Source organism: Bidens hawaiensis, unplaced genomic scaffold, assembly GCF_021521415.1.
Source record: "Bidens hawaiensis isolate Kalapana, Puna unplaced genomic scaffold, B.hawaiensis_p1.1 tig00019091_1, whole genome shotgun sequence".
In the NCBI taxonomy this organism is placed as follows: domain Eukaryota; kingdom Viridiplantae; phylum Streptophyta; class Magnoliopsida; order Asterales; family Asteraceae; genus Bidens; species Bidens hawaiensis.
In genome coordinates, this window is record NW_027492901.1 from 297111 (window position 1) to 310973 (window position 13863).

Below are 13863 nucleotides of genomic sequence, written 5' to 3' on the forward strand. Positions count from 1 at the left end.
ATTTGATTGCTGATTTAAGAACAAAAATAATAATATATATACAATAACACATGTTCATCATCTTTATTATAAATTCCCTAGATATCAAATTCAATTAATCCGCTTCATGTTTGTTAAAGTTAAGTTAGGAGTTTTGATTAACGGCTAAAAACGATCCAAAAGCATATAACAATTACATAAAATGGTTATGATTTGATGGTGAACTACGGTGGCCGGAGAAATGAACTTTGAAAAATGATTACGAGACTTAGTATATTAGATGGATTTGGTGATCAGGACAAGTTTAGATGTTAGTTTAGGTCTTATTTATAGTCTCAATTGGGGCGTTTGGTGTTAAATGATCGTTATTGTGCCGGATTAGTTCGCACATTCAAATTCGTTATAACAAGTTATGATCGATGATAATGATTTGTCGTTACGGTCTAAAGGAGTTACTGATGGTCGGGTATTATGCTTATATATTAGTATGTTAATTTTACAGTTTTATTTAGTTTATTGTGTGAACTATGGTGCTTCAAGCGTGCTTTTATATTTTAGGTTATTGTTCGTTAAAGTTATCTAATTGGAGCATTTACGAGCATTGAATGGATTCGCGGGATGATCAGAAAGGACACACGCGTTTAATGGAGCTTTTAAAGGTCAAATATGAAAGCCATGAATATAAAATGAGAAAATTGACCAAAGTCAGCACTAGGTTCAAGAGGATGAAATGCAAACTGATATTATTATTATTATTATTATCTCCACTCAAGTAAACTAATAAAATAATAATAAAAGAAATACTCACGTATAAGTAAAAGAAAAGAATGACAAATATGATGGTGGGTTATATTTATGTGGCATATAATTAATTGGGGCCCACGAGAGAAAGAGGAGGATTATTATGATTGATTCTACGAAAAAAGATAGGTACGAAAAGAGGCAGAGGCAGCAGAGGTTACAGAAAAGAGGAAAATCAAACCCTATCCATTGATCCTTTCATTCATGTTCATAACCTACCAAATAGGGAGTGAAGACAAAATCATCACCATGAGTGGCTAGTCTCCTTGAGTCATACCCGGGATGTAGAGTATTGTACTTGTTCAGTTTTTCTCATGTTTTAATAACTAAATATTTGTAATTATTAATTGTCGATCTATGAATATTGATGTTTGGTATTATTGTGCACCCAGTCGGTTTAGGTTTATCTCGATCAGAACGATTAGTTTGCCAGTTGCTGTGATACGTGTTCATAGGGTTATATTAATTAGTTTGGATGTGATAAAGCATACAATTGCCCTTAGTTGAGTCACACTGGCAGGGACCGTTTGATAACCAGTGCCGTGTGTTAGTCATTGTTGATGCCTAAGGTTTAACTAGTTGATTAATCAGATTCGATTATTAATATTTAATCTGTTAAATGACATGAGATTGCTGTTTGTTACATGCTTGAACCCCTGGTGTGATTTGCTTTCGTTAATTGTTTGAACTTTAAAATAATTGCTTGTTTGACATTAAAACTAAATCATTGCTAGTGTGATCAGCACTCTTAATAGTTACTTCATAATGTTAGGAATTAGTTTCACATTACACTGACCACATACTCCTGGTGGATACGATACCTGACTTACCCTAACTACGTAGGTTAATTAGGTTTTTGCATGACTCGAACAACGGTCATCAAAATGGCGCCGTTGCCGGGGAGTTAGTGCGCTTAGTGTTTTTGTGATTAATTGATTTCTTTGTTAGTTTAGTTTAATTTAGTTTTTGTTTTTATCTTTAGTTTAGTTTTATTTTCCCATTTTACACGGGGTGTGTTATTTGTGCAGGTAACAGGTTTATGCACACCCGCTATTCAGGAAGAAATTCTCCATTGATTTACGAGCCAGAAATTGAACGGTTAGCTCGGCAGAATCGAGCTCAGATTAGACCGCCAGATATGGAAGGTCAGAACCAAAACCAAAACCAAAACCAAGAACCACCACCCGAAATTAATGTTTTCCAACCCGAACCAAACCCACCGAATAATCAAAACCCACCAAATAATGACCTACCACCACTAATAAACACTAATCAACAACACAAAAATTCAGCCCGACACTCCAGAAACCGAAACCGAAACCATGAAAGATCCGGGCCATCAGCCCCGAACAATACCCCTCGTCACCGACAGACGATTATTCAAGAGTTTGACCATGTCAGTATTCACACTGAAGATGAAGAAGAGGGAGATGAGGAGGAATTTGGCCCGAGAAATGAAAATGCGGGTTTGCGTGTTGAAGAGGTGGATGAGGTTGAGGAACCAGTTAGGGTGAGAGGTAACAGGTGGAGGAACAGAAATCTTGATCGAGGTGGTATAGGCAGGTATTGGGAGGAACAGAGACAGCCGATTCAGGTTAATCGGGGAGGTTTTGAGGAACCGAGGGCTAGACAAAGGAATTACAGGCCTCCGGTTCAGGGTGTTAACAGTCGGTTCAGACCGGCTATTTCTGATGGTGCATCACCGATTGTCCCACAGGTGCGTGTTCAGGGACAACCGACATTTAAATCCTGTCCGTCCTACATCAACATAGTTCCTCATTTTCACGGACTAGGAGCAGAAGACCCGTATTCACACTTGTCAGATTTTTCAGCGATTTGCGGGTCTATTGGTGATGGTACATACGATCAGGATGAGGTTCGGTTACGGTTGTTCCAGTTTACATTAAAAGACAAAGCAAAACACTGGTTCAACTCGCTACCGATGCATAGTATTGAGAGCTGGGCCGAGATGCAGCAAGTTTTCCTTATCGAGTACTATTCACAGTCGAAGACTATCGAGGCCCGAATGGAGATTAGACACTTTTCACAGTTACCGGGTGATTTGTTTCACGAGGCTTTTATTCGTTACAAGGAAATGATTCGGAAGTGCCCGCACCATCAGATTGAGTTGTGGGAGTTGGTTAAGTGTTTCGTTGATGGGTTGACATATGAAGACAGAAAGCATTTGAAGGCTTCGTGTAATAGTAAGTTGTTGAATCAACCCGAGGAAGATGATTGGGAATTTTTGGAATTTATGTGTGAAGATTCCAAGGCAGAGGCAGCAGCAGATCGAAAACGAAAAGTCGGGGTCACCCGAACAGTTAAATCAGCCTCGAGCGAGTCAGACAGAATTGCAGAGTTGGAACGGGAACTCGCGGGTTATCGGAAAGAGAAAAAGAAGGAGGTTGGTAAAGTTGGGGTGAAATTCCCAGTTTGTTCAGATTGTGGTGGATTGGGGCATAAGGTTGAAGATTGCCCCGGGTTTGATGATGACGAGTACACCGATAAGGAGGAAGTCAGTTACGCATACGGGGAGTCCAAGGGCCAAGGGTTCAATTCGAACACTTATCACCCGGGCCTGAGGAATCACCCAAATTTCAAGTACGGGAACGCGTCGAATCAGTCGAACCCGAACTTTCAGGGGTCTAGTCAGAACCGACAGCAGAGCAGCTACCGACAGGGTGGTTCGAATAGTCAGTATAACAGTCGGGAATATAACAGAGATGGTTACCGGGGTAACAGTTCGTCGGGTAATCAGAATCAGGACCAGCAGAAGGGTAGTTCGGGAAATTCAGACGAGTCGATACATTCAAAGTTAGATGCGTTGTTGAAGGTCGTAACTGATAATCAAAAGGAAACGCAGAAACAATTTGAGTTGAGAGACAAGTCAGCAGAAGCAATGTCAAAGCAATTGGTCAGCTTGCAGCAGATATGGCAAAGTTGCAGAAAACCGCGGGTCAACTACCGAGTGATACCACAGTGAACCCGCAGCACCTAAGTTCGAGTTCGAATTCGAAGAAGCACGTCAGTCAGGTAAGTATTTTAAGAAATGGGAAAAAGCATGATAATAAGGTTGGGGTTCCACCATCTCGGGTTGATGGGGTGGTGGAAGATGTCGATGAGACAGTCGTCAGTGATGACGAGCCAAAACCGGCTATAATTGAAACTAATAAAAGCAAATCTAAAATAAATGAACTGGTTCTGAAGGATGGTAACAACAAGTCTAAGGACACGGGAAAGGCCAAAACCGTTCCCTATCCCGATGCCTTGTTGTCGCCATCAAAGGCGAAGATGGTATCTAAACGGGGCCCACTACAGGAAGAAATATGGGAAACGTTTAGACAGGTTAAAATTAATATTCCTCTTTTAGATGCCATAAAACAAGTTCCCGCCTATGCAAAGTACTTGAAAGATTTGTGCACACAGAAACGGAACCGAAAGATCCCTAAACAGATTGATTTAACAGATAATGTGAGTGCAATTCTTTCGGGTGCTCTTCCACCTAAGCTACAAGATCCGGGAACGCCCATTATATCCATTCAGGTGGGTGATTTTAAAATGACACGGGCACTCCTGGATCTTGGAGCTAGCATTAGCATCCTCCCGGGAAGTCTATACGATCAGTATGACTTCGGTCTGCTTCGGGCAGCCGCGACTACGGTTGTTCTCGCGGACCAGACACCGAAACTTCCCCGGGGAATGTTACATGACGTGATTGTTAAGGTGGAAGATTTTTACTATCCAGTTGACTTTTTGGTTCTCGATTATGTTTCGGGTGAAAGAACCAAACAGCCCACAGTTATCCTTGGTAGGCCATTTTTGGCCACCGCAAATGCCAAAATCTATTGTCGAACCGGTACTGTAGACGTGGCATTTTGTAACCATAAGCTTAGACTTAATGTTTTCACACATGTAAATAATTCCCCGGTCGATGATGAATGCTTTATGGCGGACATTATTGACGAGTGCATTCCGTTATACGACTCTGTCGTGGATCCGGACTGCACAATGGAAACGTGCTTTATGTTTGATAGGTTACAGGTGGAAACTGTTAAGCAGCTAGAAGAGGAGGAGACGAAGCTGGAAGTTGCAGCTTTACGGGCAGATCGACCCCCGTGGTCGGTTCAGGTGGAACAGCTTCCCGAGAAGATTGATACCGGGTTGAAACCATCGTTACTGGAAGCACCGAAAGTCGAGCTGAAGGAGCTACCAAGACATCTGAAATACGCGTTTTTGGGTAAGAATGACACATTGCCTGTCATTATAGCTTCTAACTTGTCTTTGGAACAGGAATCTGCTCTGCTGAAGGTGCTGGTGGCGAATAAGGAGGCGATCGGGTGGACCATCGCGGATCTGAAAGGGATTAGTCCTTTGATAGTGATGCACAAAATTTTGACAGATCCGGATGTTAAACCCGCGCATGATGCACATAGACGGTTGAACCCGAACATGCGGGAAGTTGTAAAGAAGGAGGTACTGAAGTGGCTCGATGCTGGAATTATTTTTGCCATTTCAGACAGCACATGGGTGAGCCCGACTCAGACAGTCCCAAAGAAGGCGGGCATCCAAGTCGTCAAGGACGACTTAGGTAACGAGGTTGCCACCTGGCCGGTAACCGGGTGTCGTATTTGTATTGATTATCGAAAACTGAACGCGGCAACATCGAAAGATCACTTTCCGCTTCCGTTTATCGATCAGATTGTAGAAAAGCTATCGGGTCAAAAATTCTATTGTTTTTTAGATGGTTATTCGGGTTATAACCAGATAGCGATTCATCCTGAAGATTAGGAGAAGACTACGTTCAAATGCCCGTATGGCACCTTCGCATTTAGGTGAATGCCATTCGGACTGTGCAACGCCCCTGCCACCTTTCAAAGGTGCATGATGAGTATTTTTTCCGATATGGTGGGGGAGTCTTTAGAAATTTTCATGGATGATTTCTCAATCTTTGGCACATCTTTCGAGTCTTGTTTACATCAACTTGAGAGAGTTCTAGAAAGATGTGTCGAAACAAATTTGGTTCTTAGCTGGGAAAAGAGCTATTTCATGGTCCAGGAAGGGATTGTATTGGGCCATGTTGTGTCGAGTCGTGGGATCGAGGTGGACCGGGCTATGGTCCAAGTTATTTCCACTCTACCTCATCCCAAAAATGTCAAAGCCATTAGATCTTTCCTCGGGCACGCTGGGTTTTATAGAAGGTTTATTAAAGGTTTTTGTGACATCACCAAACCCTTATGTAACCTATTGTTAAAAGATGCCCCATTCGATTTTAGTGAGGAATGTACTAAGGCCTTCGACATTCTGAAACAGAAGTTAGTGGAAGCCCCGATTTTACAATCACCCGACTGGGAATTGTCTTTTGAAATCATGTGTGATGCGAGTGATTATGCAGTCGGGGCTGTTTTGGGTCAACGGGTTGAGAAGAAACCCGTTGCCATATACTATGCAAGCAAAACCCTCTTGGACGCTCAGTTGAATTATACCACAACCGAGAAGGAGTTGCTCGCAGTAGTGTATGCTTTGGATAAATTTCGTTCTTACATATGGGGTAGCAAAGTAATTATTTATTCGGATCATTCTGCAGTTAGCTACCTCATGAACAAGAAAGACGCGAAACCCCGGTTAATCAGATGGGTTTTGTTGTTGCAGGAATTTGATTTGGAAATCCGGGACAAAAAGGAAGCAGAAAATGTTGTTGCAGATCATCTGTCCCGGATTGTGATTGAAGATAGAGACCGGGATGGACCCATAAATGAGTCTTTCCCCGACGAACAGATTTTGGCGGTTTCCCAAAACCCTTGGTTTGCTCATATTGTCAATTTTAAAGTTGCAGGTGATTTACCAGAACACTGGCCAAGGAGGAAGAAGAAACATTTGATGTCACAGGCAAAGCAGTATATTTGGGATGACCCCGATCTGTTCAAGATTGGAGCTGATCAGATGATTAGAAGATGCATACCTGAAGAGGATGTTCGATCAGTATTGGAGTACGCGCATTCATCTGCGTGTGGTGGTCATTTTAGCGGACAGAAAACTGCTAGAAAAGTGTTGACTAGTGGTTTTTATTGGCCAACACTGTTTCGGGATGCGCACGAGTTTGCGACACGTTGTTTAAAGTGTCAACAACTCGGGAGTATCTCCAAGAGGGATGAGATGCCCTTGAAACCGATCCTAGTAATTGATATTTTTGACGTGTGGGGGATCGATTTCATGGGCCCATTCCCGAACTCGTATGGTAATTTATACATCCTAGTGGCTGTCGATTATGTTTCTAAATGGGTCAAAGCGATAGCCACAAGGACAAATGATCACTCTGTAGTTTGTAATTTCGTACAAAGCAACATTTTTTCGAGGTTTGGAATTCCCCGAACTATTATTAGTGACGGGGGCTCCCATTTTAAAAACTTTAAATTTGGAAAGTTGCTTAAAAGATATGGAGTGGATCATAGAATTGCAACGCCTTACCATCCACAAACGAGTAGACAGGTTGAGGTTTCAAACCGGCAGATTAAACAGATTTTACAGAAAACTGTTTGGACGGACCGGAAGGATTGGTCAACGAAGTTGACCGATGCCTTATGGGCCTACCGAACCGCTTTTAAAACGCCGATTGGAACCACACCATATAGACTTGTGTATGGAAAGGATTGTCATTTACCGGTTGAGATTGCACAACGTGCTTATTGGGCTACTAAGGAAGTTAATACTAGCTATGATGATGCAGGTACAGCTAGGAAATTAGCATTGTGCGAGATCGAGGAGTTGCGGGATGAAGCGTATGAGTGTGCATCCGCTTACAAGGCAAAAATGAAAAAAATACATGACGCGAAGATCCGGTTGAAGAACTTTGAAGTTGGTCAGAAAGTTTGGTTATACAACACGAGGATGAAGCTCTTCCCGGGTAAGTTAAAAAGTAAGTGGATGGGCCCATTTGTGATAGTTGTAGTTGGAAACCATGGTCAATACGAGATTGAAGACTTTGACGACCATGTGAGGCAAGTGGCGAATGGCTACAGGTTGAAGCCATATTTGGAGATGGAGGACATTCATAACATGGGTAAGGAGTCGGTGAGTTTCATTGTAACCTCACTGGTTTATGAAGACACTTGATGGTCAAATGCACGTGTTTCAGGTTAGTGTATATTTTGTTGTATTTGGAACTTTGTGGGTGTAGTTCACTATAAACCCTCACTAGACCCCACTCGTCCTCCCGGGCTACCGGGGGGTTGAAAGGGCTTGTTGCATACACCAAATGCAACCGTCATTCCTACGAAAGTGAGTTAGGTCTTTTAACATTTTAACTCGTTTAACGAAATTTATTATGAAACTACATAATTCGGCTCGGTAATTAGTTTTTCTAAAAAAAAAAAAAAACAACTCATTTTTTATAACTCTTAAAAGACCTATGTCTTACACTTGTGAGAAGCTTGCTTCTACACGTCTCGAGATTCTGCAGATTCGGTTAGTCGGTTTTGGTATTTGATGGAGACGAGTGTTGTTGAGGGTTCACGGGCCACGCTAGCATTGCATTATCTATCATATCAGGTGATTTCAGTTTCATAATTTATTTTTTTATTCTTATTTTGAATGTTAGAAGTGTAATTGTATAATTCTAGTTTTAGACCCGTCACATTAGTGCCCCAGGTTTTTGAATTGTTAAACAGTCAGTTTAAAAATTTTAACATTGGGGACAATGTCAACCTCAAGTGTGGAGATAGGGGGAAAATTGAAAATTTTTAGCCCGATAGTACCTCGAAGAGTATTCAGAAACCTAAGTTATTAACTGTTGATTATTGCTATTAATGCCAAGTTAGAGGTTTTTTTGTCATTGTTGATTTTTCAGCTTCTTGATAGTTTTCCCGACAAATGTTTTTAAAATGAGAAGTTGGAAAATGGAATCGTTTAGGCCGGGATAACGAGTCAAGGGGACAGATATACATGTTTCATATCGGCAGCCCATATTTCCAGACATATTGTGAGATTGGCCCCTATACTTAATACACATATTATATAATAGATATAAAACATGTCTTACCATTTATTGAGGGAAACCGGTATGTTTTACAAAATTAGAACTTGCTTGTCAAATGCTTTTCGAGATCTTAATACCACCATCTGTATGGAGATTAGGACTTTAGAAAACCCATCCCGTACATATTTTCCTCACCAAATAAATTCCTTACCCGACATTAGTCCCTAGGAGCCCGTTTGGACCTTATTCCTTTTCGTTTGTTAAACTGAACATTACACACCATTTCAGCCTTGGCCTTTATTTTATTTTTACCCGTGTGATGAAATCCAGTTCGCTATCGAGTTGTATATATATCGAGTTGTACTTAGTCAGACGAGTTGTAAAGTTGTTAAGTACTGAGTTGTAATTATCAGTCATTTCAGTTAGTATTGATGTTTGGTAAAAAAAAAAAAAAAAAATCTTTGAAAAGTCAGTAAAAAGACAAAAGGAAGTTATCAGTTAGTATTTCAGTTGTAAATAGCAGTTGATTATGTAATTAGTTCGTTTGTATTTGTGAGTCTGTATATGGGTTTGTTTAACTGGGTTTCATCCACCTGAGTCACTAAATAAGCCTAATCCGCACCCAAACCTAAGCCTCAGCAAAACCCTAGTCCGAGTCTTTATGCAACCGGTGGTTAATGGGTGGAGATAAGAGTGACCTACAAGCATATTAAATTGTAAATCATATTTATTATTTGAGGGCAGAGACATATACTAGCACATCTTTTGCTAGTCCAGATATTAAACCGAGAGGAGTGTTGATAGTGTGAGGGGTATGAACATGTATGCCCTAACCGGAAACAAAGTACACTTGTCTGGGCGGTTTTATAGTTTTATTGTAGTATTAACTTTATTTGTGGGTTGTCAATCTAGAAAGTGTCAGTCTGGGAAGCTGGGTATGACCTTAAACCTTACTAGTATTAATGGTGATAATTGATATACCTATGATGGAGGTTGATGTTTGTTTTAGAGTTTTGCTTGAGGGCAAGCAAAAGATAAGTGTGGGGATGTGATGGTCAGGTATTATGCTTATATATTAGTATGTTAATTTTACAGTTTTATTTAGTTTATTGTGTGAACTATGGTGCTTCAAGCGTGCTTTTATATTTTAGGTTATTGTTCGTTAAAGTTATCTAATTGGAGCATTTACGAGCATTGAATGGAGTCGCGGGATGATCAGAAAGGACACACGCGTTTAATGGAGCTTTTAAAGGTCTAATATGAAAGCCATGAATATAAAATGTGAAAATTGACCAAAGTCAGCACTAGGTTCAAGAGGATGAAATGCAAACTGATATTATTATTATTATTATTATTATTATCTCCACTCAAGTAAACTAATAAAATAATAATAAAAGAAATACTCACGTATAAGTAAAAGAAAAGAATGACAAATATGATGGTGGGTTATATTTATGTGGCATATAATTAATTGGGGCCCACGAGAGAAAGAGGAGGATTATTATGATTGATTCTACGAAAAAAGATAGGTCCGAAAAGAGGCAGAGGCAGCAGAGGTTACAGAAAAGAGGAAAATCAAACCCTATCCATTGATCCTTTCATTCATGTTCATAACCTACCAAATAGGGAGTGAAGACAAAATCATCACCATGAGTGGCTAGTCTCCTTGAGTCATACCCGGGATGTAGAGTATTGTACTTGTTCAGTTTTTCTCATGTTTTAATAACTAAATATTTGTAATTATTAATTGTCGATCTATGAATATTGATGTTTGGTATTATTGTGCACTCAGTCGGTTTAGGTTTATCTCGATCAGAACGATTAGTTTGCCAGTTGCTGTGATACGTGTTCATAGGGTTATATTAATTAGTTTGGATGTGATAAAGCATACAATTGCCCTTAGTTGAGTCACACTGGCAGGGACCGTTTGATAACCAGTGTCGTGTGTTAGCCATTGTTGATGCCTAAGGTTTAACTAGTTGATTAATCAGATTCGATTATTAATATTTAATCTGTTAAATGACATGAGATTGCTGTTTGTTACATGCTTGAACCCCGGTGTGATTTGCTTTCATTAATTGTTTGAACTTTAAAATAATTGCTTGTTTGACATTAAAACTAAATCATTGCTAGTGTGATCAGCACTCTTAATAGTTACTTCATAATGTTAGGAATTAGTTTCACATTACACTGACCACATACTCCTGGTGGATACGATACCTGACTTACCCTAACTACGTAGGTTAATTAGGTTTTTGCATGACTCGAACGACGGTCATCAGTTACGAGTTTTAATTGAATTAAAATGCATGTTTCATGGTGTTTAAAGCTCACTAGAAACTGCTTTGGGTTGCCGGACGGCAGCCGGAGCTGGTGGCCGGAAAAGCGTGGGATAAGGGGCTGGGGGTGAGGTTATTTTAATAAAAATATAATTTAAATCACACATTGGACCTTTGATCTTCCCAGTTGTTTTAAGATCAGAAATTAAAATATAAATTACAAATTGGATCCTGAACTTTGAAATGCGCTATAAACATAATAAGAAGTTATAAAACTTAGATATTTATTATATTATACCCATATAGTTTGCAAATAATATAAATATAAACTTTAAATCTCAAAGTTCAACATGAATAGAAAATGAACGATCGATAAACTTAATTCATTAGAAATATTATATTAATGATAAACGATAAACAAGAATACATCGAAACGGGTCGGTTTAATGAAGACAAATACAAATGATGAATGTCACATAAAATACATGAAATGAAATTTGAGATTGATTAATAACATTATATATAAATATATATATAAACAAAACCGAAAATTTAAAATGAATCGGGTTTTCGGGTTTAAAATTTAACGAATGCTACATCAGTCTTTCTATCTCAATACACCCTATAGTGCAAGGGGTACCCTAAGAACATCGATAAAACACAAATTACAATGAAACCATGAAAATCTAGGGAAACATCCTCTCAGAGCGTTTAAACCTAAACACCTAACCTTAGAGAAAACCCGACTATCTATTAAATCGCCGCTATCTAGATAGGTAGAATAAGTTCTAATAAAACCGTAAGTAACATTCCTATGGATCATGCCGTCTAGGAAACCATAAAACTATTCACAAACACATAGCAAGTGACCTAAACATGCATTCATAATAGAAGGCCATTCAATAAAAATGCATGGCGAACAATAATCAATGATCAATAAGAAGTAAATACGCATAAACATATCAGGTCAGCGGAAATTATATTGTTTACAATAACGTTAATCCATCAACAAGAATCCATAAACCGATAAACAGCCCAAAACTCGACAAATAATCATCTAACCTAAGTAGCTAGGGATGATTATCCAAAAATCATGTTCAAAACCAGAAAACAATCCGTACAAAACGTGAACATAAGGTCTATTGGTCTAATCAAACAATAGAAAACAAGAATCAATAACCGAAGGATTAATACATACCCGATTCTTGACCCCTAGTCAAAATCGCCCAAAGAGTCCAAAAGGGACGACTTGATACGAGTTCCCTCAAATAGAATGTGTTAAGATATATATAATCATTTTTAGGGTTTGAGCCGAATTTAAGGGTTTTGACGTGTCGCAGGGGTTGCTCTCTTGATTTCCAGCGTATCGCTAGGAAAAAACTAGCCGGCTGGTTATTTTCCAAGGTTTCACGTTCTATCTGCGCAGCTAAAGGATTTCCTTAGTTCTCCACGATGCGTGAAGAACATGGACATACAGATTGTCCAGGTTCATTGTGAATATGGGTGTGAATGTTAACTAGATACATCCGGGTCTCATTTTTAATCATTTTTTTAATCTTTAATCCCATTAGTTCGTTACTCTTCTTGTTTAAACACTGAACTAATGTTTTCTACTCAAGCATCTTTCGTTTCTTGCTTACGTTCTTTTCCACTTTCATTTAAAATTTTTCGTTTATGCCATGAAATATGAACTTTCAAATTTTTCCTGTGCGCGTTTCATTCACGATTAAGCCTTGTTTTCCGATCTTGCACACAAACCTATAAAAACATAAATAATTAAATTTCTAGAATATGAAATTCTAATCCAGTTTTTGAAATCCTGGATCAAAATGTTGCGTTGGTTTAATTTATGTTTAATAAACAAAGAGAACTTAGGTTGGTAAACCATGCATTACTCAGTTAAATAATAATTGGCATACATCTTCAAATAAAAAGTTAAGACGGATGCGTGCATAACATTAAATTTAACTTTTTTTGCGCCAATTCAAAATTTGTGCTAAAAATGAACAAAAAACGATAAATTAAATAACTAAAACTGGATAAAAACGTAAGGAAAACCAGATGCGTTATGCAACGCATCAAACATTCCCATACTTAACCTTTTTTCGCCCAAAAAATGCATTGGAATCATAATCAGAAATCTGTCTTTCAAATCATTAGATTATATTCATTAATGGATAGATAAATGCAAACCTCGATTGTTGATATTTTTATCCAATTAAACCCAACTGCTGACAAATCAAGACCCAATCGTGTTTAGCTTTATGTTCAAACATATCATTCTATCTATGGGTCTCACACCTAGAAAACCACAACTAGATGAATATATACACCAAATCATGCAAGTATTAAGAATTACGAACACTAGATGGATAGATGGATGAATTTCCAAGCATTATTATATAATCATGCATTATGGGTCTGACACCTAGGAAGCCGCATCTTGATGGATATATCTGAAGAGGTATGTACCCGCCTCAACACCGAGCAAGGCGGGTCAACCCACAAGATAAAGACATTATGAAGGCACAAAGCCAAACCTATGCGCATGGCACATACAAAACATGCCCAGGCATCATATGCTCGCGCATCACATATGCGCGCGGCGCATCAACGCGCGGCGCATATCACATGCTCGTGCATATCACATCTGCGCGTGAGAATAAAGAGAATACCTCGCGCACCCTCAGGGTGGGCGCATATCTGCGCGTGAGAATAAAGAGAAGACCTCGCGCACCCTCAGGGTGGGCGCATATCATACGTGCACATAATCAACCTCGTCCTTATCCAAATCAGGATTAGGGCAACCTTGATTGTGCACGTCAGACGACC

General features: G+C 39.3%; 1 protein-coding gene across 1 annotated transcript; it reads left to right on the forward strand.

Annotated features, from left to right (window-relative positions):
- Window positions 1–4479: 4479 nt before the first annotated feature.
- Window positions 4480–7890, forward strand: LOC143557724 (uncharacterized). Its single transcript, XM_077046730.1, has 6 exons — window positions 4480–4908; window positions 5071–5391; window positions 6430–6581; window positions 6639–6875; window positions 7212–7504; window positions 7721–7890. The coding sequence occupies exons 1-6, from the start codon at window positions 4480–4482 to the stop codon at window positions 7888–7890; spliced, it is 1602 nt and encodes a 533-aa protein (XP_076902845.1).
- The last annotated feature ends 5973 nt before the right edge of the window (window positions 7891–13863 follow it).

Excerpts from the sequence above, each read along its gene's own strand:
- LOC143557724 (XM_077046730.1), top strand. The coding sequence starts at position 4,480 with ATGTTACATGACGTGATTGTTAAGGTGGAAGATTTTTACTATCCAGTT. Across the intron at positions 6,876-7,211 it reads CTGTTTCGGGATGCGCACGA|ATATGGAGTGGATCATAGAA; the intron begins GTTTGCGACACG and ends GTTGCTTAAAAG. Across the intron at positions 7,505-7,720 it reads TACTAGCTATGATGATGCAG|TTGTAGTTGGAAACCATGGT; the intron begins GTACAGCTAGGA and ends CATTTGTGATAG.